Source organism: Camelus bactrianus, chromosome 34, assembly GCF_048773025.1.
Source record: "Camelus bactrianus isolate YW-2024 breed Bactrian camel chromosome 34, ASM4877302v1, whole genome shotgun sequence".
Lineage (NCBI taxonomy): Eukaryota > Metazoa > Chordata > Mammalia > Artiodactyla > Camelidae > Camelus > Camelus bactrianus.
In genome coordinates, this window is record NC_133572.1 from 16,909,374 (window position 1) to 16,935,105 (window position 25,732).

At 38.2% G+C, this 25,732-nt stretch overlaps 1 protein-coding gene across 2 annotated transcripts in view; it reads right to left on the reverse strand.

Annotated features, from left to right (window-relative positions):
- The window catches only part of ITPR2 (inositol 1,4,5-trisphosphate receptor type 2), a 417,609-nt gene that overhangs the window by 201,321 nt on the left and 190,556 nt on the right, over positions 1-25,732 (reverse strand). For both annotated transcript variants that reach the window (XM_074357919.1, XM_074357920.1), the window contains 4 exons: positions 24,656-24,781; positions 11,748-11,876; positions 10,281-10,401; positions 2,239-2,429 (listed from right to left, as the gene is read on the reverse strand). In XM_074357919.1, the coding sequence (XP_074214020.1) occupies positions 2,239-2,429; positions 10,281-10,401; positions 11,748-11,876; positions 24,656-24,781 (567 nt within the window). The remainder of the gene's footprint in view (positions 1-2,238; positions 2,430-10,280; positions 10,402-11,747; positions 11,877-24,655; positions 24,782-25,732) is intronic.

Sequence of the window (25,732 nt, forward strand, 5' to 3'; positions counted from 1 at the left end):
TGTTTTTTTTTTCTTTTAAAGGTAAATCAAGTCATGCCTATACTCTGTTGAAAACCTCCAATGATTTTCCATCACAGAATAAATCCAAATGCTTCTCCATGTGAGTCTCTAGATGATTTTGCTCCTTATTTCATAATACTCTCTTCCTTCACTCACTCGTGCCCCAGTGGGCTTCCTCAACCCCCCGACCTCATTCCTGCCTAAGCACCTTCGCATTTACTCTTCCCTCCCTATAAAACTGTCCTCACATCTTTGAATAGATGATTCCTCTTCATTATTCAGGTCTCATCTCAATGTATGCTCAGCAGAGAGGAGCTCCCTCACCACGGGATTACTCTCCCGGTCATTCTTCACCATGTTGTTACCCTGATTTATTTTACTCATAGCACTTTTAATTATCTAACACTATATCATTTATTTAATGGTTAGGATGCATGTTCCATGAGGGCATACAAAGCTCTATCTCCAGCACTTAGGGCAGTGGCTGATGTAGAGTTTTCACCAAACGTATCTTTATCCAGTGTTTGCCAACGTTTGCCAATGGCTGTGCTGAATGTAAGTGTGAAGCAGCCCGCCCTGTGCTGGCTGACACTCACATCTCTCTCTCCCCTGAAATGTCTAGTCCTCTGGCCCTCATAAACCTGACTCCCCTCCTTTCTGGCCTGGACTTTTTTTCTCCTTTTATCTGGCCATTCTGCCACTTCCAGCCTCAAGAAATGTTCTTTGTTTTCCCATCACTGTACCCTCACTTTTAGCAACACCACCCACTATCCTCACTCCACCAATCAGCTGCAAATACAGGCTTAACTTCCAATACATTCCGTAGCCTATAGGCCTGATCAGTGTATTTTCTATGACCAGAGCCAACAACCTTCTACTGGATTCTCTCCTTCCCTCTTACAATGAAGCATCTATAACACCACCCAGTCTCCCATCATCAGTGCCTCTTAGAGGCCCCCATGCCTTCTCTCTGCCTCCATCCCAGAGCCACCAGGGCCGTTGACCTTGCCTTCATTACCGTGTGCAGTACCTGCATCCTCATTTCATTCCCACCACCACCTGGCTGAGATCTTTCGTAATTCCTTATTAATCCGCCTTCCACTAGTCTCTTCCTGATATTTCTATCCTGCAAACCAACAACTGCTTGCTCACTTATAATTATATTTCCCTCCAAAACTTTACTGGCTTATGGCCTTCACGTTTCATACTGAGTCTGCCTTGTCTTTTTAATAACACAGAGCACTCATCTATCAAATCTCTGAACCTTCACCAATTAATTTACACGTTACCTCTCACAATATTTATTCCGGTTAATGTCTTGACCATTCTCCAAGCCAAAAACCTTCCTCAAACCATATTCCAGTTCATTCCATGAAATCCTCCACTAATTATGTGGGTGGGGAGATGAATTATGTCCCCCTTAAAGCTCATATGATCGAGTCCTAACCCTGGTGCTTTAGAATGTGACTGTATTCGGAATCAGGGTCTTTAAAGAGGTGATTTAGGTAACATGAATCCACATAGGTGGGCTCTAGTCCAACGTGACCGGTGTTCCTATAAGAAGAGATCAAGACTCAGACATGTACGTGCACAGAGGAGAGACCACATGAGGACACGGTGACAAGCAGGCCGTGAGCAAGCCGTGGAGAGAGGCCTCAGAAGAAAACAAACCTGCCAACACCTTGATCTTGCATTTCTAGCCCCAGAACTGTGAGAAAATAAACTTCTGTTGGTTAAGCCACCCAGTCTGTGGTATTCTGTGATGGCAGTCCGAGCAGATTAACACAATGTCTCTCTTTACTCAGTGTCCCGGAAAGTCCAGGCCAAAAACAGGAGTGGGATGCTCTGCAAATAATTTGGGAGTAAAGGTGCTTACCCCATTCCCACCAAAGGAGCATAAAAGGATACGCAGAGATAAATTGAAGCAAGGCTGTGAATGTTCCTTACAAAAGTCTACATAGCGAATTATTTCACCAACTGTATTATAGTTGTTATTTTGATATTAAGACCCATTACCCTGCTACCAAAGCACATTCAATAACACATACTCACTAAAAATAACTTACAACTACTACATGCTATGCTTTTAAAAGGGGTGGTGTTGGTAGGAAATTATCAAGTAAAGCCTGGTCTCCAACTAGAATTTGATATTTTTAGATCATGTTTTATTTATATATACTATATATGTTAAAAGTTATAATTTAAAAGTATTAATGTCATTTCATGTTCTCACCGTACCTGTAACTTTTCAATAATATTTCTATAGTCCCAAGAAGGCCCTCCAAGAGCTTCCTTAAAGCGTGGTCCAGAGCGAGCTGAGAGTCTCCAACCCATGGCGGCCCGCTGCACCATATTTGAATGACTCTTCATAAAAAGAGTATTAACTTGGCCGTCCAAGTCCACTGGAATGGCAATCCCACGATTCTTTGCTGAAAAAAAAAAAGATTTTAAATATTTTCCTCCCAATTTGACTAAAGCTTCTTGCACATTATCGAAATACTTTTATAAAAATAGAACAAATGAAAAAAGACAAAAGTAAGATAAATAAGTTCTGGGATATCATGGTGACTCTAGTTAGCAATACTGTATTGGACATCTGAAAGTTACTAAGAGAGAAAGTTACTAGATCTTTAAAGTTCTCATCACAAGAAAAAAAAACTGTAACTACGTAAGATGTTGGTCATTAACTAAACTTAATGTGGTTATCATTTCACAGTATACACAGAGATCAATGACTATGTTACATGTCAACGATAGCGCAATAAAACTGGAAGAAAAAACAAAAATATCAAACGTGTGAATTCTGCCATTAAATTATTTTATGTGACTGTAAAAGCTTCTAACTTGAAAGTATTTCAATTCTTAAGACCAATTATTAAAGTGAGCTCGTTAAACAGTCGAGAACTTACTTGATTTCTTGATGATTAATGTTTGAAATGCACTTTTATACAACACCAGTATGGAAACACACTGTGTGACAACCATGCAAATGTGTGCCTTCCTAGATGCAAAGGAAAATTTAAAAGCAGACAGAAAACACGTGATAAAATCCTGCCGCTCCATTTTATTAATATGATGTGTGTGTACGTGTTTGTGCACACACCCAAGCACAGATGCACAAAACTGCATGTGGTAAAACATCTGAGAGAAGAAATAAAAAATTGAAAAGTTTGAAAAAATCTGCATTAGAAGACAGTACACAGTACATGTCCTTCTTCCCAAGATCCACTGAAATTTCTATTTTACCAGACTTGTATCACAACACAGAAAATGAGAACGCCTGCCATAAGGAAAACAGAAATGTAGAGGCATTTTTGCAAGCAGGATGAAGGCAGGATTCAATCCGTCCATCAAAGAAAGAAGAAACTGCTCTCCAAGAGATGAGCGTTAGAACAGGCTTCCCAGCCAAGCAACACAACGAGCGGCAGCAGGGGATGGTGGAGTCACCTGGCAACTCAGTAAAGAACAGCGTCCGAATAGCTGGGAAGGGAAGGCCCGCCTCCCTCGGACTGGCATAAACAGAGAGGCTGGCAGCCGAGGCTTTTACCCAGAGGATGAAGTTAGAGAAATGCAGAAATGTTCTCTCAAGAAAGAGGAATACCTGCCTGGGGAGGATGCCAAATGAAGGGGCTAGGATTTGACAGAGAAGCAGAAGAGAGCTTTAAGGAACTCCAAAGTGCTTCATCAAAGGAGCAGAAAAGCAGGGAGAGAAGAGGCAGTTCCAGCAAAAAGGGGAAAATACACAAAGGATTCCGACCCCTGAGGAAAGCCCTCCTTATTTTAACACTTGTTAGTATTCCTAGCTGGTCCCCTGCTTCACACACACACACACACACACACACACAAACACATACACACTTCAAAAAAAACCTGTGTATCATTTATTCAGCCCCTCACCCAGAACTCAGGGTCAGCCCCGTCATTTACAGGGGCATGTTAGTAGAGAAACAGACCCTCAAAACTGCCGTGGAGACCCGGGCCAGTCATTACAGACCTTTAGGACACTCCACCAAGAATCACAGGAAAAAACCAAGAGCATTAAGAATAACTGGCCCCAGCGAGAACAGAGATGATCAAAGGAAGAGTCAAAAATATTTAAATAATTCTAATCATTGTCCTCAGAAAATGTGAGCATATACTGCATCCAAAAAATTAGAGAATCAGAAAAAAAAAAAGAGAAAGAAATCCTGGAAATTAAAATATGATTGTACAAATAAACATTTCAGAACGTGAAACATTTCATACTGCAAAAAAGAAAAGGACAGGAATAAAGACCAAGGTGGGACAGCCACGTGTAAATCAGTGAAGCTACTAGAACACTCCCTCACACTGTACACAAAAATAAATGCAAAATGGGCCAAAGACTTAAACATGAGACAAGACACGATAAACCTCCTAGAAGAAAACATGGGCAAAACATTTTCTGACATAAATTTTAGCAATGTGCTCCTAGGGCAGTTACCCAGGCAATGGAAATAAAAGCAAAACTAAACAAATGGGGCCTAATGAAACTATAAGGTTTTGCACAGTAAAGGAAACCATAAACAAAAGAAAACGGCAACCTTCGGAATGGGAGAAAATATTTGCAAGTCATACGACTGACAAATGCTTAATTTCCAAACTATATAAACAGCTCATACAACTTAATAACAAAAAAACCAAACAACCCAATCCAAAAGTGGGCAGAAGACCTAAACAAGCAATTCTCCAGTGAAGACATACGAATGGCCAATAGACATGAAAAAATGCTCGATACAGCTAATTATCAGAGAAATGCAAATCAAAATTACAACAAGGTACCACTCACACCAGTCAGAATGGCCATCATTCAAAAGTCCACAAACGATAAATGCCAGAGAGGGAGTGAAGAAAAGGGAACCTTCCTATGTTGTTGGTAGGAATGTAGTTTGGTACAGCCTTTATGGAAGATCCCTTAAAAAACTAAAAATAGACTTACCAACAATCCAACTCCAGGGCATATATCTGGAGGGAACTCTAATTCAAAAAGATACAAATTCAAAAAGATACATGTACTCCAATGTGCATAGCAACACTATTTACAATACCCAAGACCTGGAAGCAACCTAAATGTCCATCCACAGATGACTGGATAAAGAAGTTGTATATTTATACAATGGAATACTACTCAGCCATAAAAAATAATAAAATAATGCCATTTGCAGCAACATGGATTGACCCAGAGATCATCATTCTAAGTGAAGTAAGCCAGAGAGAGAAAAAAAAAATACCATATGATATCATTTATATGTGGAATCTAAAAAAACAAAACACAAATAAACTAATTTACAAAACAGAAACAGACTCACAGACATAGAAAACAAACTTACAGTTACCAGGGGGAAAAGGGGGTGGGAAGGGATAAACTGGGAGTGACAACTGAGCACAAACCTGAAGAAGAGAGTAAAGCAAGATGCAAATGAAAGAAGATTCATTAGGTGTCAATGGTTTGAAGTTTTCTTCCAATGGGAAAACTTTCAATATCATGGCACTACAGTTTTGTCTCTAATGGATATACAGTGAAAAATATTTACACATCATAATATGGTAAGCTCTGAAAACTGATTTTTAAGCTTTATCAACCTAAGAGATCTCATTATATTTCAGAATAGAATACAAATGTCACAAATCGTAACATCACAAACCAATGCTCTGTCGAGCAACCATTTAGAACATAGAGTGTGAAAGAAGACATAAAAATGGAAGTTCTACATTGATTTACTGATTTTTTTCATACTGTGGAAATGTAGACATTATTTAGAGCTGTCACTTTAGAGACAGAGATATAAAGATACTATTTAAAGCTATCATGATCATCACCAGAAGACTTTTTTTTTTTTTAATGAATGAAAATAAGAGGGAAGGAATAAAAAGAAATGAGAGTGAGAAAGAGAGAATCTGGCTTATTTCATATAATGAAAGGAAAGCTACAACAGTAGGCAGGACTATTTCTGCTGGTGAAAATTCTCTGAAGCTGTGAGATACTCAAAACCTTCTTTGCAAACAGATTATTTTAGCTACCAACACAAAAAGTTCCCAAGTTAAACAAGAGCCCACGCTGAAGTTTTAAGGAAACAATCACAGCTCTAAGGCAACCCTAAACAATCAATTGCACCACCGCTCATACTTCTCCAGCGAACGTTTTCCTAATATTCATTAGAATGTTCCTTCTCCAAAGCATACAATGTCTCTGTTTCTGTCCATCACACACAGCAAAGCAACTCCTGTCTCATCGGAAGGACCAACAGCCTTGACAAGGCCAGGCTGCACATATTTTTTATAAATACTTATTCCTGCGCCATGATTAAATCCTGGTGAGCCTTTCATCCTTTCTGGCTGCTTCACACATAAACTGGGTTTGCTCTACACGTTTGAAAGTCAAACAGAAGACAATGTTGCTCATATGTTATTTTCTAAGCGACCAAAATAACAAAAATTATAAAACTTTAAAGTTGCTCAAAACATGTTACAACCAAGTTTCCACTAACATTTAAACAAAGCAGAGGAAGGGAGGGAACTGGGATTTCCCTCCCCTGTAGGATCAAGGTTCCTTAGATACAACTAACCATCAAGTAAGCGTTTGTTGCTATGAACATGACTTACACGAAGACATACTCAATTTTTCTAATGACACTAGTGGAAATGTAATCCAATGGTAGCACCTTTGTCTTTCTCAGCAATACAGCCCCTCTCCTATTAGTGTGACCAGGAAAATCTCACCTGCCCTTCCATGGCCAGCAGCACCTTCAAACCAGGGGGGGAGACACCACTATTCCAAACTTTGCTAAAAGGGTTTCTTTTTGTACCCCAAATGGCCAACTTTAGTTGGCATTTTCTAGTCTCCTATCTTAGCACAAACTGCACAATATAAATTAACTAGGTAAAATAAACATGACTTTCTCATGCCCAAAGGTAATCTCCAGCCAAAGGCTAAAAAAAAAAAATCACAATTTCTAGGTAATAAAAGAAAATTATGCAATTGGGGAAAGGAGAATTTGAGTTAAAATAGGTCAGCTGTGCAGATAATGATAAAACTTTTCAAAGCAATTGTAAAAATATTAATACCTTGAAAGACATGGCCTGAAATAGATTCTCTGCACTGTCAAAACATTACAAATATTAATTGGAAAGCAGAGTTGACGAGGCTAATTTAGTTTCCTGCACATTGTTTAAAAACTAAAGCAGAAAATTGTGACTAGGAAAAAAATTAATTCATGATCTCACTTACAAGAATGTTAATAACTAGAATCATATTTCTCAAGTGCAACCAAAAAGATGATCCAAACTTGGCTTACTTTTATGAAGCTAGAAAAATTCTGATATAAATCTTATGTTGAAATGTGATCTAGGACATAGTCTCAGGATTGTTGGTTATTTTGCACCCCCACCCCCAGTAAGAAAAAAACGAATGGATTTATTAAGTCAGTCAATCTTCTGATATGAAGCATTAACTCCAACTTGTGTGCTTTAGTGGACACTTTAAGGTTTAAAATATTTAAAAAAATAAATGTTTCTATTTTACTCATAAGTTAGAGGCCAACTAAGATACCACTTTATTAAGGATATTTTGTCAGAGAATAAGCATATGGAGTTCTTAAAAAACTAGTAAGAGACAGGATGCGTTGCTATGAACACATTTGTCTTGTCTAAGGCTCTGCCCAGAGACAGCCAGTTCTGTAAAATGAGCTATTTTTCATTCACAGGTATTGCAATTCCTAGGCTGACCTACTAATTAGGCTCACAAATCCTGAAAACGCTCTAGATATGACAAGTCTTTGCAGTGATTTGAACAGGTGATCAAAATCTAATTCTAATTATTATTCATTAAATATTGCAGATTATGTGAAATTTCTTAATTAGACAGAAATGCTGGTGGGATCTGCCAGACCTGATCTCTGAGAACACACATACCGCAGTGATATGTGCCGTGGAAAAGAATGCTTAGATACATAAACTGAAAGGTAGGGGGAAAAGGCAACCGCAAGTGTGAGCATTAATTATAACACTTGGTTTACTGTCAAGCCCTCCTGTACAGGCCCCCAGGAACAAGAAAAGTCGGTGTACAAGCCAGGTATGATGGAGTGGGTGGAGAGTGGTACCTTTTCCGTATCATGTCCAAACATCCAGGATAAATCTGTACTGAAACACCAGTGTTCTTAAATGTGAAGGAAAGTAAATACACAAAATGTATCTTTTCTCTCCTGTTTGGTACTCAAACTATACTTAATGAATTCCTAAACTGAATAAAGAATATAATTTCATAACAAGTGTTGGCGAGAATGCGGAGCAAAGGGAACCCTTGGGCACTGTTGGTGGGAATGTAAATTGGTGCAGCCACTATGGAAAACAGTATGGAGGGTCTTCAAAAAATGAAAAACAGTTACCATATGATCCAGCAACCCCACTTCTAGGTATTTATTCAATGAAAATAAAAACACTAACCCCAAAAGATATATGCACCCCTATGTTCACTGCAGCATTATTTACAATAGCCAAGAGATGGAAAATGTCCATCAATGGATGAATGGATAAAGAAGATATACACACATGCACACACACACACAATGGAATACTACTCTGACATAAAAAAGAAGTACATCTTGCCATTTGGGACAGCATGGATGGACCTTGAAGGTTATGATGCTAAGTGAAATAAGTCAGATGGAGTCAGACAAATCCCGCATGATTTCACTTTTACGTGGAAGCTAAAAAACAATATAAATGAACAAACAAAACGAAAGATACTCATAGATACAGAGAACAGACTGGTAGTTGAAAAAACACTAAAAGTATTTTAAATTGTCATTAATTAGTTAAGCCATCTATTCACTTACAAAATATTTACTTAGCATATACTATAACCCTGGCCAAGTTACTTAATCTGGATAATTCTGTTTCCTCAATGGTAAAATGTAAATAAGAACCTATCTAAGGTAACTGACTGCACTTCAATGAAATAAAAAAAAAATTTTTTTTAAGAAACTGTCTGGGGATTAAATGAGAAAAATACATGTAAATTGCTTAGCATTGCAAATGGTACTTGCTGGTAAAAGTCAGCAGTGACAATGACCATGACAATGAAACACACTATAAGCTGCCCCTCTGTTTGTTTTTTGAAGTCCATCCCAGTCTGAATTTCTTTTCTCCTCCTTTCTGCCATCTAAGGACAGCCCTATTTAACTTTATAAAAAAATTAAAAAGGAGGACTCAGTGAGAAATTCTTTCTAGAATGTTCCAACCTTCCCTTAGCTATCATCCCCTTTCATTCCGTTTCACTGGTAATTTCTGAAGCCTTCAATATATAACAGACCCTCAGTAAACACTGATGGATTTTAAACAAAATTAGAAAACTAAAAACCCCTCAAAAAGTCCCCTTGCCACATGAAGAGGTGAGTAAATCAGGCCACTTAACAGACAATTCCATAATGAAATCTGAGGTAACAGTTAAACTAAACTCATTCCTGTAAAATCTTACTGAGCCATGTTAAAGCACCATCTGCCACATTAAGTTCAGAAATATAACAATTTAAAAATAAATAAACACATTTAAAAATCCTTAAAAAGAAGAACTATAACAATTATATTCCCGTCCCAAAAAGGTTGCAATGCTCAGAATCATTTGCTGATCATGGCTCTTCAGCTTTATAGAGACCATACTTGCTTTTTTTTTTTTTTTTTTTTGCTGCTGATTGCACAAAATAGCATGTGAGAAATTTTAATAGGAAGATAAACAAATAAACAAATGAGTTCACATTTACACTCTCACACTCACACATCGTGCCTCATTATAAAGGCTCTAAAGTAGCTTGCAAGAATATAAACCATATGATCAAACAGGAGACAAAATTTTATATTACAGTGTAGGAAAATACAGACATAATAAAGGGATATGTCTGGTAGAAACCCAACAGTTATATAAGGCAATGTAAGTTCACTATACTGTACAAGTTCAATAGGCAAAAAGATAACTATTAAAATTGGGGAGAGTTTCCCGTCCACCAAAATAAATCAGAAACACGATTTTTTATAAATATCACTTCTTTGATCCCCTTCCCTTGAATTATATTAATTCTTCAAGCTAAACCAAAATTTCCCGGACCAGTGGGTCTAAATTTTTTTCTTTTGTTCATATGGAGGCACATTCCAGAAAAGACAACCTGCGTTGTTTTTAAGTTGGCAACTGGAACGCTTCTTGGATTGCCTTTTAACCAGAAGCCTGGTATCTTTTACAAAAATAAGTAAAACCCGATACTCTGACTCACCCACTTCAGCCAAACTTCTGATGCAGGACTCCACCGAGGCTTTCTGTGACGGATTTGGCCAGGTGCAATTGTAAATTCTGAAGGCAGATTGAAGCAGCTGAATAAAAACTGGCTGATGTGTCTGAAAACAGAAAGAAAGGAGGCAAACTGGTCGCTAAACCATGAACGTTCATGCAGGATCTACGCGTTATCAAAAAAGCCCATCAAAATATAACACAATCTTGTCTCTTTGATTTTCTGCACTAGAGGGAGGGTATAGCTCAAGTGGCAGAGCGCATGCTTAACATGCATGAGATCCTGGGTTCAATCCTCAGTACCTCCTCTAAAAATGAATCTAATTAATTATCTCCCCCCCCCAATTTTTTTAAAAAATACGAATTTCTTGAGTTTCCATGTTACTTAATGAACATATCAGTCAATCAATATTTATTATGTGCCCACCTCATAACAGGCACCATGCCAGACACCACAGAAAATCCATTATTTTAACTATATTCTTAAACAGAAAAATATGGCATTTCTTGAAGCCAATGACATGAATTTAACTATATTTTTTATAATCTCTGGTTTATTTCCAAGTATATAAATAGACCAGGTGTTTTGGGTTTGTTTCATCAATTGTACATTTTGGTTTCATACGACAGGCAAGTAGAGGAGACAACCATTTTGACCTACAAAAACAATTTTACATGGTTCTAGCTAATAGTTCAAAAGTGTTCCCTAAAGAAAGTGTAATTGAAATAACACACAGTCACTGTAGAATATCTGGCAATCACAGAAATGAAGATCACCAGTAATCCTAACACGTGGAGATAATCAGTGTCAAACTTTTTAGAATGATGACTTCTTGTGTCTTTCTGTGTATGTACGTACATACATTCTTTACACCCACAAATCTGGATGATACTATGATGCAACTCTGTGGCCTGTTTCACTTTCTAATACTTCATGATCATTCTCCTTTGTCATCCATCTTTTTCTTCTAAAACATGATGTTGAATCGCTACATAATAAACCATCACCAGACATACCATAATTTATTTAGCTATTGCCCCATTCATAGACATTAAAGGTTGATGTCAATTTTTAAGCATTATAAATACTCGAGTGGAAATCTTAGTATATACATCCCTGTTAATTCTTTCAAGATTTACTCATGTGGAATTACTGAGTCAAAATGCTATTTAAAGAATCATTTATTTCACCACTTGGCAGTGAATACACAGATAAGAAAGTGCCTTCTATGCTTAGAGGGAGAGCAAGAATAATTCAATTTGAAGATGGAGCCTCTTTATTTAAAATAAAGTTTGGGAAACTCAGAACAGGGCATAATAGAAAATAATATGAGACAAGAGAGATCTTCAGAAGTGTAGGACGTGACTCCTGACCAGATTAACGTTTTTTCCACTCATATAAGGTAAATAAATTCTGTGTGACAGTGTTTTCATATATGCTCGTTTAAGTTACCTGGAGGCTGGTGCTGTTGTCTGAAAAGGGAGAATTGAAGAAGCCGCTCACAATGTTCATGATTGACTCAGTGACACACTTCTCCAAGAACGTGTCTGCGTGTTTCCTGTCTGTGGTTGTGTTGCAAACCTGGAGAGAAAAACAAAACAACTCAGTATGTTCTATCACATCTTTGAATGATAACTCAGTACTGGACGGAACCTCTAAAAATTGCTGAAATGGTTGTTTATAACATTTCTTCGGCTTTTAAAAGTTGCTTTGAATAAAAACATTTCTGACTAAAATCCATTAAAAGTGTAGCATGCTGTAGTAGCTCCTCCTTTAAGTTTGGTTGTCATTTCATCCTCAGGCCAGGATTCTTTCAGACCCCAGCCCCTTCTTCCTGATCTGCTTCTCCCTACTTCTGTACACACCTTCTCCCTCCATCCCCAAGCCTGGCTTTGCTGGAAAAGACTTTTCCACTCAAAGCGAGGAAATTAAAGAGGAAACTGTCATTGTAAGTATAAGAAAGCGGTGAATGTGATTAATGGTGGTCTCTATCTCTACACATGTTCGCTTATAATACCTGGCCCAGATTGGAGGATGCACATACAGGGAACACTTGTAAAGGAAAGCAGGTAAAAGAAGATTAAACCCTTGCCAACAATTTTGACTTGTTCATCCACAGATGATCCACGGAGGTGTGTGTGTTTTGTGCGTTCTTCTGTGAGTCGGCTAAGCAAGAAGAGAGGACACTAGAGCAAAGGACACGTCAGCAAAGAACATGGGCTCTGACCCTTCTGGGAGGTTACTCCACCAGGCAGAAATTGGTCATTCCGCTAAACAAACCGTAAATTTCCAAGCATGTCAGGGTAGACAATTTGTAGACAAATTGTGAAGAGCCACAATTGAAACCAAATGAAAAAAAAAAAGTTGGGTGGAGAAATATGGAAATAAAAAGAAGTGACTGGGGGTGAACACAGGGTGTGAGCAAACACTCTAGAACTGAGCAGAGTAAGAATGTTTCAATATTCACAAAATTACAATGGGTAAGTGTGGTGACCAGATGTTCCAGATGTTCTTAGACAATCCAAAGTTTTTACATAATTTTTTATTCTTTTCAATAAGGTGATTAATCAAAAGATTAAGTAAAGGTAATGTGATTTGATATTGTTTTAAAATCCTGTGCACACACACCAAAAAAAAAAAAAAAAAAAAAAAAAAAAAACCACACAGAAGAGAAAAACTCCCTTCTGCAACCATGTGTCCCAATGTTTTGGTTTGGAAAATAAGAGTGCCAAATGGAAAGAGAAGAGAGAGCACAGGGTTTGTTTTGCTTCTAAGTCACTTCCCATTGGGGTAGCTCACTTCTTCCCCATCTATTAAATGACAGCTACCTGACAGGGTTGTTATCACAACTAAAAGGTTTTTAGTGTGTCTAATCTCATAGTTATATTGTAGGGAGCAGTGCAACTAAAGGATAAATTATGTCAAATTATGTCATCTTTTAGTTATTGCTCCTACATATAACATACTGCCTGGAAAATTTAAATGTTCAGTAAATGTTTGTAAAATGAATGAATCAATTAATTTTTAAATGGGAGAATATGCAAGAATATCTTTTTATCTAAGGTGCACTTAGGGTTAGGCTCTATTTGTAGAAACTCTAACCTAGGATTAAAATTTAATGTGGTCCCAGAACTAATTTAAAATCAATTTTCCTGTGATGGATATTACGTAGGATATATTATTTCATTTAGTATATTTCCAGCACTGGCTTTTATGAATTTTTTTTGAAATGTACAATAAAATCATATTAAAGTTGAGTAGGTAGTTGACCAATTCCACCATAACCAGTCCAAAGAACCTTCTTCACCCAGTGACATATCACATAGTTGGGTGGGGCTCTCTGGAGCTATTATAGAATCACACTGCCTTACCTACAACTGGATATTTGCTTAAAAAAAAAAAAACAGATTTGCTTTAGTCAGTAGATTAATAAAGGTAATATATTTCTAGATGAGACCTTCCCAAAAATCCTGGTAGAGGAAATTCTGGGTTTACAAAACTGTGTGGAACCTATTTTTCAACTCATTTAAACAAGAAATTCAAGTAACTGTTCAAGACATTTTTTCTGTCCCAGTTGAATGATAACTTTTTCGCTTCTAGAGCCTTGCATCTTACACTGTGATTTCAGGATGGGCAAGAGACGTAGGGAGCCACTTTTCTTATTAAAGCCCTTAAGAAATTTTCAGAAAAAAAAAAGAACCTAATTAATAGTAATATTTCTTCAACCTGTTATTTATTTATTTTTACTGGCTCTTTCCAATAAAGATTAGAAATGGGTCAAATAAAAGGACATCATGTTAAGTTACTTTTTTACATGTAATACATATATTTTTAAAGTTTCTATCTGTTTACAGATACTATTCATGTACCATTATTTCCTATCAAACTTTCTCATGTACCATCATTATCTAAACATTTATTTCAAAGGCTCCATTCACTCCCTCACTCTAATGCACCACCATGCTTTAATCTGTTTTTGGAATGAGGTGAGGTACACGTAACCACAAAATACAAGTCATTTTCTTATTTTCTTAGTTGTGTCCTTCTTGCTACTCTCTTATGTGAGTCCCCCTTTTAATTGATCTTGTACAGAATTGGGCAAAATTATTCTTTTTACTTTCAGATTTTGGGGGTGTATTTCACCAAAAGAGGAATCATCAGATGAGAGCTCACAGACAGCTTTACACTACATGCTGAGCTGAGCCTCTAAAATAATAAATTTACATTATCAACAACCTGTCTGCGGATACACAGGATGGGCCCTCATTTCCACCAATTAGCTCTTGCTTTTGGGCTCTGCTCGGGTTCAGCTGATACAATGCACTGGTGGAAGATTCCAGAGTGGAAGAGAAAGAAGTCAGGTCTACCTCTGCCTCCATCCCCATCTCCATCTCCTCGCTCAGGCTTTAGCAGCATCCATGCCTGTGGAAGCAGCTGCTGCTGGAGCCCTTCTGCAATGTCTCCAAGTGCTCTCTGGGCTCCCGTAACACTGGTACCACCCTGGCCCCTTCAGGCTTGGGGTGGAAACAGCTTTGCACTGTTCCCAGTTCCTGGATGCTCCCCTGTCCCTCCTGGTTCCTTTAACCCTGCTCACACCTCTTGGAGCATGCCATCTGTTTGCTGCTGGAATTGCATGTTATCTCTGCAAATGATAATTAGTTTTGCCAGTTTAATGATACCTAAAAGCTATTTTATTTGGCATTTCTGACATTGCTAACAAGGCAGGGCATTTTTCACATAATCATTTCACGCCTGTATTTTGTCATGTAGGGATGATTCAAACCCTTTAAACCACTTTCAAATGAAACCTGGATGGTGACTGCCTATTACATGTCAGTTTAACATATTTTACGTAATAAACTCTTCAGCTGTCATTTCACATGTATTTTCACAGTCTCACTCTATTTAGAACATTCATTTCATTACATTTCATCATATAAAATAATTTTAGCATTCAGGCACTATCTTTTATTTAAATCATTTCCCTTTATTTAATAAAAAGAAGAAAAAAGCATCCTTTTCACAAAAGAAAAGGATGTTCTGTATATTTCTGTTCTAGGTTTTTATTCGAGCTCTCACATCTCTATACACACCTTGACTCCTATTTCACTTTTTAAGCAATCTGAGTTTTCTGCTATAGATGACCTGATTCATGCATTCTGATTAATTTTTTCCCATACTGATGTCCAACTGTCCTCCAAACATTTACTGAATAGTAATTTCTTGCCTCACTCTCAGGTTACTTGAGATCTATCTTGCAGTGTATCACTGATCACTGTTTAAATCTCTCTCCAAATCTCTGGTATACTCCATGTATCATTGTTTTTAAATATCTTAACTCAATCCTGTAAGAATGAAATGATTCTCAACTTGTCATGTGTTTTACAACTGGAAAAACAAGTCTACCTTCATTGTTCTATCCAAGAAAAACAAAATTCACCTTTTGAAATAGCTGTCCTCTTCTACTTCCAGATGAATTTTACTGTGTTTATTTGTCAAATTTCACAGACTACCACTCAGGGACATAAATAAATTAAAACGAACTGTTAGACACTATTAGTTAGAACAGTGAACCACACAAAGTCCTTACTCTATTAAAGCCCTCATTCTGATTAGAATTAGACAGACATGCAATAGATTATCAAACACATAATACAAGTGGCAAAAAATAGAGCAAATAATAGACGCTGGAGATGCAATGGTGCAGGAGGACCCACACCTATGGGCAAGGATGACTTTTATTTAAACTGCTTGGAGAACTCCTCTGTATACAGCAACGTGTTAACCAAGAATTGAAGGAAGTTGGGAAACAGCCATGGAGGTTTCTGGGAGAAGAGCAAGTAAAACTCTGCCTCCACCATTAGAATGTAAATCCCCAGACACCAGGATTGAGTCCATCTTGCTACTCACTGCACATGCAGATCTCAGCACCTAGTAGGTATTTTAAATTGTTGGATGGACCAATAAATAGTAAGTGTAGTTCCTGGATATAATTATGTCTGACATTTCTCCCCTTGTAAATGCTGTCCCTTCTCTCTTCGTCTCTAAAAGTGACTATTACTCTTCCAAAGATGACAGATTGGGGTAAATAAATTACCATATGTTGGAGCATCACTGTCCAGTAGGACTTTCTGCAGTGACGGAGATCTGTATCTGTCATGTCTGAGAAAGTAACCACTAGACATGTGACTATTCAGCACTTGAAATGGATTTTTTATTTTATTTCATCTAATTAAAATTAAAATTTTATTTTATCTAATTAAAATTAAAATTCAAATCTGGCAAGTTGCTACTCTACCAGACAGAACAGCTCTCGCCAGTAACATACTTTTTGATCATACAGACCAAGGAATACAAATCTTAAAAAACATTTTCCACTCCTCATAGACAGTAAAAATGTTCTTCTATCTGAAATGACATCTTATATTTATTTTAATTTGCATTCTTTTATTAATGAGGCCAAAATTTCTCCAAACATTTGCTTTTTGTATCCCCTTTTTATGTGCATCATCTCTTCATACACTAAATTGGCTTTCTTAGAATTTTTAATTCCTTTTTACAAAGATAATATATATTGATGTTAAGAAAAAATATTAATTGTAGGAACCCTGTGACAAAACAGAAAAATACAAAATAGAAAACAAAAATTACCCATAATCCTAAAATCCAGACAAAACCATCGTTAACACTTTGGAATCTTTTCTTCTAATCTTTTTGCTCGGCCATATATAATTTCCATAATTGAAATAATTTTGGATAATCAGTTTTGTGTTCTCTTTTTTTTTAACTTCATCACCCAATCATTAGCACGTCTCACATCATTAAAAAATCTTCAAAAAATAATCACAGTGACACTGTAATTTCAGTCTTATTGATAAATCAGTTTATTGAATCATTTGTTACTAAATATGTAAACTATTTCCTACTGTATTTAATTATAAAAGTATGCTGAACTTCCTTGATCATAAAGCCTTGATATCATTTGTAATTATTTCCTGACAACAGATTCTTGGAAGGGAAGTTATTTGACACATTAAAAAGGTATGAAGGATTTTTTTAATGTATTACCAAAATGCTTTTCAAAAAGGTGGCATAAATTTCCTCTCATCAGCAAGGTATGTGAATCAACATTTAATATTATCTTTTTACTTTTATCTTCTTACTCTTAAACTTTGAGAGTTAGAAATTAGATATTATTTTCCTTTGTACTTTCTTAAAATTATTAACAGTTGATTATTTTTTCAGGGGTTTACCTGGATTCCCTCCTCTATAACCATAAACGCCTGGATTTGGCTCATTTTATTATTAGACTTTTAGTATTTTTCTTATCAATATAGATATGCTCTTCGTGTTAAGGTTATTAGCCTTTTCTTAATGTCCAGTAATTTTTTCTATTTCGATTTTTTAAATGTTTATGATGTTTTTATATACTTCAAGTTTTACATTTTCTAATAGTGAAATGTTCTTTCCTTAGCTAATTTCACTTATTGCTTTTAGGCTTAAAAAAGCCTTTCTCATCCAAAGACAGATAAGCATCCACCTACATTTCCAACCACTTTTATCATTTCCCATTTATCTCTAACATCTATTGCAATTTATGCTATTATGTAATGTGAGGACAGGAACTGAGTTCATTTCACCCCAAATAGCCAGGATCTTCAAATGTCACTTTGATTTAGAGCAAATCAACAATTTGTATTGAATATCTATTCCAAGCCAAGAATGTTCTGTCTACCTGGGATCCATCAGTGAATAACAAAATAGATAAAAATCACTAACCTAATGGAGTTTATTATTATTAATTTAAATATCCAGGGACAGGCAAATGACCATGGGTCAAATCTAGCTGTGCCCATTCGTTTATGTGCTGTCTCTGGCTCCTTTCCCTTCAGTAACTGCTGTAAGAGTTATGATAGTGGCCTGAAAAGCTAAAATATTTTACTATCATGATCTTTACAGGAAAAGTCTGCTGATCACCAAAAATAACCAATCACTTCCCCACTAATGGGTGATAGTTTCTTTATTATATGTTAAATATGTAAAAAGTTTTTTCAGGCTTCTTATTTCCTTCCACTGATATGCCCACTTAATTCTATGCTAAAATGACACTTAATTTGTTTCCAAGTTCACTTCTTAACTATTTTTAACTTCAGATGACAATTATTTATTCCACGAATACTGAGTATCTACTATGGGTGAGACACCGTTCTAGGTCAGGTGTCCTGCAGTGAACCAAACAGACAAAATCTCTGCGCTTCATTTGTTTCAGCAGAAATACAAATGCATACAAAAGTATCAGGTGGGGGTAAATTCTATAAAGAAAAAAGAAGCAAATGAAGGGGGGACTGAAGGAAGAAGGGTTGCTACTTTACACCGGGTAGTCCAGCCAAGGCCTCCCTGAAGACTTTAAGCAGGGACCTGAAAGAAATCATGAGGATGGAGGACACATGGGGGATGACTGCTTCCCAGGCAGACGCAAGTGCTGAGATGGGAGTGTGTTTAGCATATCTGACGAGCAGCAAGGAGGCCACTAGATGAAACAGAGAGCGAGCTAGGAAGAGAGTAAGAGGACACGGGGAAGCAGGGGTGGGCATGGCGGTAGTGGCTGGACAGAGGAGAGCCCAAATCACGGTTTTACTCTGGGAGGAATCTGAGCACAGGAGTGACCTGAGCCAATCTTCTTATTTTTTTTTTTTTTTAATCATTATGGGCTGCTGTGTAGAGAATAGATGAAGGGAGGGGGTGAGGATGCAAGCAAAGTTATGAGGCTACTGCAAGAACCCAGATGAGAGTGAATGGGACCTTGATGCTGGGTGGTAGTGATCAAAGCACTCAGAGGTAATCAGATTTTGAATATTTTAAGGTTAGATCTTGCAGAATTTGCTAAAGGATGAAATTTTAGAGAGTGAGAAAATAAAATTTACAGATGACACACAATTTTTTTTTTTCTGCCTGAGTGCCTAGACTGAGATCCCAAAGACTTGAGAAGGATTTGATTTTTAGTGGGCCATGGCAGTGAATGAGGAGTCTAAGGTTAGACAGCCAGCTGCAGATGTCCATACGCCTTGAGATATGTGAGAAGAATCCGTGCCTCAACCAGCCTGGAATTAAAATTAGGGGAGCGGATGAGATCAGCAAACAAGTGACTGTAGACAGAGAAGAGAGTAAGTCTAAGGTTGGAGCCTGGCAAGTTTCAATATTTAGAAGCTGGGAAGATTTGGAGGAAACAGCAAAGAAGACTGAGGAGTGGCCATTGAAGTGGGAGGCAAACAGAGCGCCAGACCAATACCCTAGGGGAAAGGGAGGACATGTTTCAAGAAGTAACTGATCAACTATGATAAATCTGCCAATGGTTTGAAGACCAGGCAGTCTGATGCAGGGCAGGGGCCAACCAATCATCCACCAGGAAGAGCCAAACAAGTGTCCAGGCCACGTGGGCGCCACCATTACAGTTCAGCTTGAAAGTGGAGGAGAAAAACGGAATTACAATGGAGGGCAGGGTGCTACACACCAAATAAGGTGTATCGTTACAGTGCTTTATACCCTTCACTTCCCTGCAATGCTAGGTAACAAGGCCATGTGAAAAGAAAGCTTCAGGATGAGACTTTCCAATGGTTCATTCAACTGAAGAAAGCAAAGTATAGAATCGAATCAAGCAAAGAAAACCTATTCAATCCTATCAAATTAAAGAACCTGGAATGTATGTTTCAAAGCACATATAAATTTTATGTTTATTCCTACTTCCTGCCTGTGTGGTAGGCTAAGCGAGGAGAGAGAAAGCTCAGGTCACCTATTTGGCAATGAAATCCCCTGACTTCTCTCGTTAAGCAGTGGATTGATGGGACAGTGACATGACAATCCTGGGTCTAATTTCTAAGTTATTCTTTGGTCTAATTTCACTCCGCCAACACATCACTTAGAGGGCTGTTGGCCATTACAGAATCTTGAAACTGATAGCAAAATCGGGAACATCTTCAGAAAAATACTGTCTGAGGCTAACACTGACCACAGTCCACCCCGCTTCACGCACTTTCAAATAATGTCTCAAATCCCCTGACTTTGCAACAACAATCAGTTATGAAGGCAAAGAAAAGCATTTCTAATCTGCAAACACCAATTTTAGCTGCACCGGCACAGAGATCAAAGTGGGCTGTCGTTATTTTAAATGCTCTAAAAGACAACAGAACAACTGCTCATGGGTCTCACAGCTTTGCTGCTGCCTAACTCTGGTGTAGTGACGGGACACAGATGCATCTCTGTCAGAAAGGATGTGAAACAATCTAGCATCCATTTATCAAGAACAATCCTTCAGAAAGATTTTCTTACATGGCTCTTCACAAGACAAAAGACCCTGGGGTACAAACAGGAAAATGAAAGATGCTAATTAAGGTGACTCCTTAGAGAGCTTTACCAAGAGCAAACAAAAAGAACCTGGTGGTGCTGAGTCCACAGAAACACGAGGAGAAAGGTGAAAGGTGGTGTGAGTGCCGCTACATGTTAATGTTTCATTTGCCTTTTAAATAGGACAGCTCTCCAAACCCTGTGCTGGCTGGACCCTGCCTGCAGCACTGGGTTCCATCCCGAATGCCATGCTTTACAAACACTGATGAATTAGAGAGAACTCAAAAGTGTACTGAGAACAAGGAGCCCAGAAACCCTTATCAGAGGAGGAACCACTGAGAGTCATGGGGACAATAATGGAAGACACGAGGGCTGTCATGACATATTTGAGAAGCTGCTGTGGGACAAGCACGGGACTAGGCTGCCCAGCCCTGCCAGCTCTGTTACTACCTGGCTGAGTCACCTTCTGCTGGCAAATTAATCTCTCCGGAACTCGGGAGCACAATTATGAGGTTGACCTAGATGATCTTACGTTCCTTTAAATTGCATAATTTTATCGTCTCAAAGCAGATCACTAACAAGGAGAAGAGTAAACACCCACATCTTTCCTGAACTGAATCATTCTAGGTCGCTGCAGAAGGAAGAAATAGCTAAGACTCATAGCACATAAAAATTTGGTTCAAGTAGGAAGGGATAAATTAGCAGTTCGAGATTTGCAAATACTAACTACTATACATAAAACAGATAAACCATAAACTTATACTGTATAGAACACAGAATTTTATTCAGTATCTCATAGTAGCCTATAATGAAAAAGAATATGAAAAGGAATATGTATGTATATGTATGACTGAAACATTATGTTGTACACCAGAAATTGACACAACATTGTAAGCCGACTACACATCAATAAAAAAGTACATTAAAATTTGGCTCAATTTGGCTTTTAACAATTAAAATTGTGCAATAATGAAATCTTGTCTTCAAAAGAAAAAAAAAAGTGAGACCATTGTTAATGGAAATCCACAGGCAGGAGCTGAAAGCTGTGAACTGTAGGACTGCCAGTCTGTTCCAACCCTCAGGTCCCATGATTCTTTAGGTCCAATTTACGAAATACATTTCCTCCAGAGTACCTCCACTATTTCTCACTGATATAAATCAGTTGTCCCAGGATTTCGTAACTTCGTTGTAAGATCTGAATTTAGTCCGACTCTACATCACATCACTATTGTGTGTGTCCAGCTTCATAGACAGGGTTCCTGGCCCTTGCTGTGTGGCACGGTATTCCTTTAAGGTATCCTCAACGTTAGTATTTGGTATAGGTCTTGGGGAAGCTGCTTGAAAACAAATCGCTTTAAAGGCTACATATAACCTTGTGCTAATACCACTGCTGTTACCATGAGATGGATAAAATGGATAATGGTACCAACCTCTCACTAAGCGTTGAGCTCGTGCTAATAAAGAGCTATGTACACGTTATCTCATTGACTCCTCCCAGTAACTCTCTGAGGAATGTAGCGTTGGATTCATTTTACAAACAAGGAAACTCAGAGGAATAATTACCTTGCCCAAGAGAGCTGAATGAGTAAGAGGCAGAATCTTAACTTGAACTCTGGTCTGGCTCATAACGCCTTTACAGTGCCTACCCTTAACTACCGTGACCTTCTGCAGTGGTTCTCAAAGTGTGGTCCCTGGACCAGCAGCTTTAGCATCACCCAAACATGTGTTAAAAATGCAAAGTCTCACATCTCCTGAATCAGAAACTATGGGGGTGGGGCCCAGCAATCTGTGTCATAATAAACCCTGCAGGTAATCCCGCTGCTCACTGAAGTTTGAGACCCACGGCTCTACTGAACCAGAAATTTGCCTAACAAGCCACCTTCTTCTTATTTAACCATATTTTTAGTATTTGAATTTGAAAGTGTGTGGTAGCTCCTTAATCTTCCTTCAAGGGGAAAAAGACAAACCCCAGATATGAGAAGTCGGATTTCCTATCCCTTCCCTGAAGGAGGAAGGGTGATTCCCTGTCGTTCCTGGTGACGGGATAAGAGGGCGGCTTTAAAATATAAATCAAAGGGAAACCAGAGGGAAAGAAACAGATGCTTTCTGCAGTACAGCTAAGCTGCTGTGGTGAGACATAATGACCAAAGGGACCGAGAAGATCTTGAGAGTCCCCTGGAGGTTTTGTATACGAATAAATAAAACTGATGTCTACTTAACCAAAATAGTTAAAATTAGAATGCTTCCTACATGAATACTTAAAAAAAAAAGAACCCCTTAGCCTTACGAACAAAAACATCGACAGAAAGACTGTTTTCAAGGCAGCACAATCAGTGGCAGTTAACATCAGCTTTCTTTGGGTTAAAAATAAAAACCCTTCGAGCTTTGCAGCTTACGCTGCCTAGAATGTGGCCTTGGTCTTTCCAAGCCTATCTTTAGCCCGTAGCACTGGGCAGTGCTGCAAATAGGTCGTTAATCTCTTTCATATCTTCCTGCACGTGCAATTTGACAGCTCAGCCTTCGGCATATAAACTGTCCTTTACTCCAAGATCTCTGGGACAGTGTGGCCAGGCTCTCACAGGGCTTCCACTAGGTCACGGGGGTAAATACGAGTGGTATGTGAGTGCTGTGGGAACCGGGGGATTTCTGCACAGGGGCAGGTTTACCTGAGAGAGGTAACGAGTGGCTTTTAGGTTCTACAGAAGGGAAGTGAAACAGAGACGGCCTTACTCCACACGGGTGTGAACACAGCCCAGCTGGCTCAATCCACCCGACCCCCAAGGTGAAATGCACACATTCCAGCTGCAAGCCTTGACTAAAGACAAAAGTTCCTGGACTAGAATACGTGATTTATTCTATTCCCCAAGATTGCCCTTGGAAGTCTGGGCCTGCAGTCGATGTTTTATGTCCCCTTTGTCTTCCCTCCTTCCAGAAAGAACTGTGGGGAGGCACTGAGCTAATGGCTAACAGTCAGCATCCATCCACATGGATTTCATTAACCCCTCTCCTCCAATACACCTCAGTGAGGCCCTTGTAAACAACCAGCACTCAGCAATGCAGGAAGCCCAAGGACCGGGATAGGCCACCGTTAAGTCATCACAGGTCCAAGGAGTCAGCTACACACTATCTTCTATTAGCAAAACCCTTATTTGAACATTACATCCCATAACTTTTAAGGAAAAGCTAGAAAGGATCCAAAAAAATCCCTAAAATAATAGACTCTGGACATTATGGTAATTCAGCATGCAAAAAGAGGGAGCTAAGATACATAAACTAAAATGAAATGCCACCTATCAAACCCTCCTTCCTTCCTTTCTTCATTCATTCATTCATTTACTCAGTATTAACAGAGCAAAAAAGTATGCTAGAAAATGCCAACCACATCCATGTGTCCTCTCCAACCCCCAAAACACCAAACAGGAGAAAATGAACTCAAAGGAAAAAGCAGGCTATATTTTGAATGACTACGTATATTCTGACTGTATTTTGAATTAGCTGGAATAAGAACACCAAAAAGTTCAGTGGAGCACACTTCCAAACAAGACTTGGAACAGGGAACAGTGGGCAATGGTAGGTCCTGAGTGGTATGGTCAACCACCTATTTGCCCTAAAGCAGTAGCCAAGACCTCGTGAGCTCTCTACCATCTATGGTTTGTAACTGCATTCATGATAAGAGGCTGAATACAAACTGACCTCTGCCAAATATTGTCTCTAACCAACGTAAAATGGCCACTGAAACTCCATTTACTAACTGATCAGTGCAGTCAATTATAAAAGTGAAAATGAACACCTTGCTGTCATACACACCGTACTGGGTACCCTGGGTATATTAGCTCATTAAATCTCACTCACAGTCTTGTGAAATTCAATCACAACTTTTTGCATGTGACAGATTACGTCCAAACACAGTGGGTTTAACTCTAAGTTTCCATTCAGATCCCTGACACTGTTTAGTCAAAATATGTATCAACAACCTCACGCAGCGTGAAGTACTGTTTAATGCTCACAGTGCAACTTACCCTTGCCATGTCCACCAAGAAGTTCTCAAATAACTTCCAAATGTGGTTACTTGTATAGATTTCCTTCATTTCCACTTCAGTGTCAACGTAACAGTGATTCACAAAATTCACGTAAGCAATTTTAACCTGTGCAAGTTTCAAATATAAAAGAGAGAGAGTTTTCTTTGTTGTTCATTTTCAAGTATCTATGATGAATAGTTAAAATTGTGTTATTTCCTAGAGTAAACTATAGTATGTTTTGTGTCCAACCAGAAAGCATTCTCATCTCTTTCTTTTACTAAAATACTCTTCCCCCTGACCCAGGGTAAACGCATGACCTAGAATTCCATTCCCGTGGGCCCAGTGATTGGTGTGAGAATATGCACTTCATGTAAACCAAGTCTCACATATTTGAGACACTAGGAGTCACACTTTCCCTCTCTTCTCCACTCCCATTCTCTGCCTCTGTCGTTCATTCATTCATTCATATTCTTTCTCTACCCCTCTGCCCCCTTTGCCAAAATGGACCAAAGTAAATCTGAACTCCAAGAACCATCCTCTCCAGGTGTGTGGAGAAAAATTATGCTCAGATGAAGAAAACGAGGCAAAATCACAAAGGAAAAGGGAATAAGAGACAGAAGGAACTTTGACATTGTTTGAATCTCTTGATCCATCTGAACAACTATCTTTCATATTCCCAAATCTAGGAGCCAATAAAATTTCCCTTTTTAATTTAAATTAGTTTAAGTTAGGTTTCCAACACTTGCAACCAAGAAGGTTCTAATACAATGCTTCAATATGTTGACTAAATAACACTTCTTTGCCATTCAAAAACATTTAAATTACTATTTCTGAGAAGAGTCAGGCTCATAGTTTGCCACAAAAATTGTACTATTTTAAGATATCATAAAGTTCCTTTCCAGACTTAGCAAAATTCCTCACAAAAGACTGGGTGAGTCTCCCCAACATGTACCATTTCTAAAGTGCACAGGGCAAAAGTTTTTGTTTTTCCTTTTCTTTTCTCTTCTTTCCTTTTCTCTTCTTTCCCCCCCCCACCTTTATGAAAATGTAATGAATGCTATAAATCTCTCCAGAAAA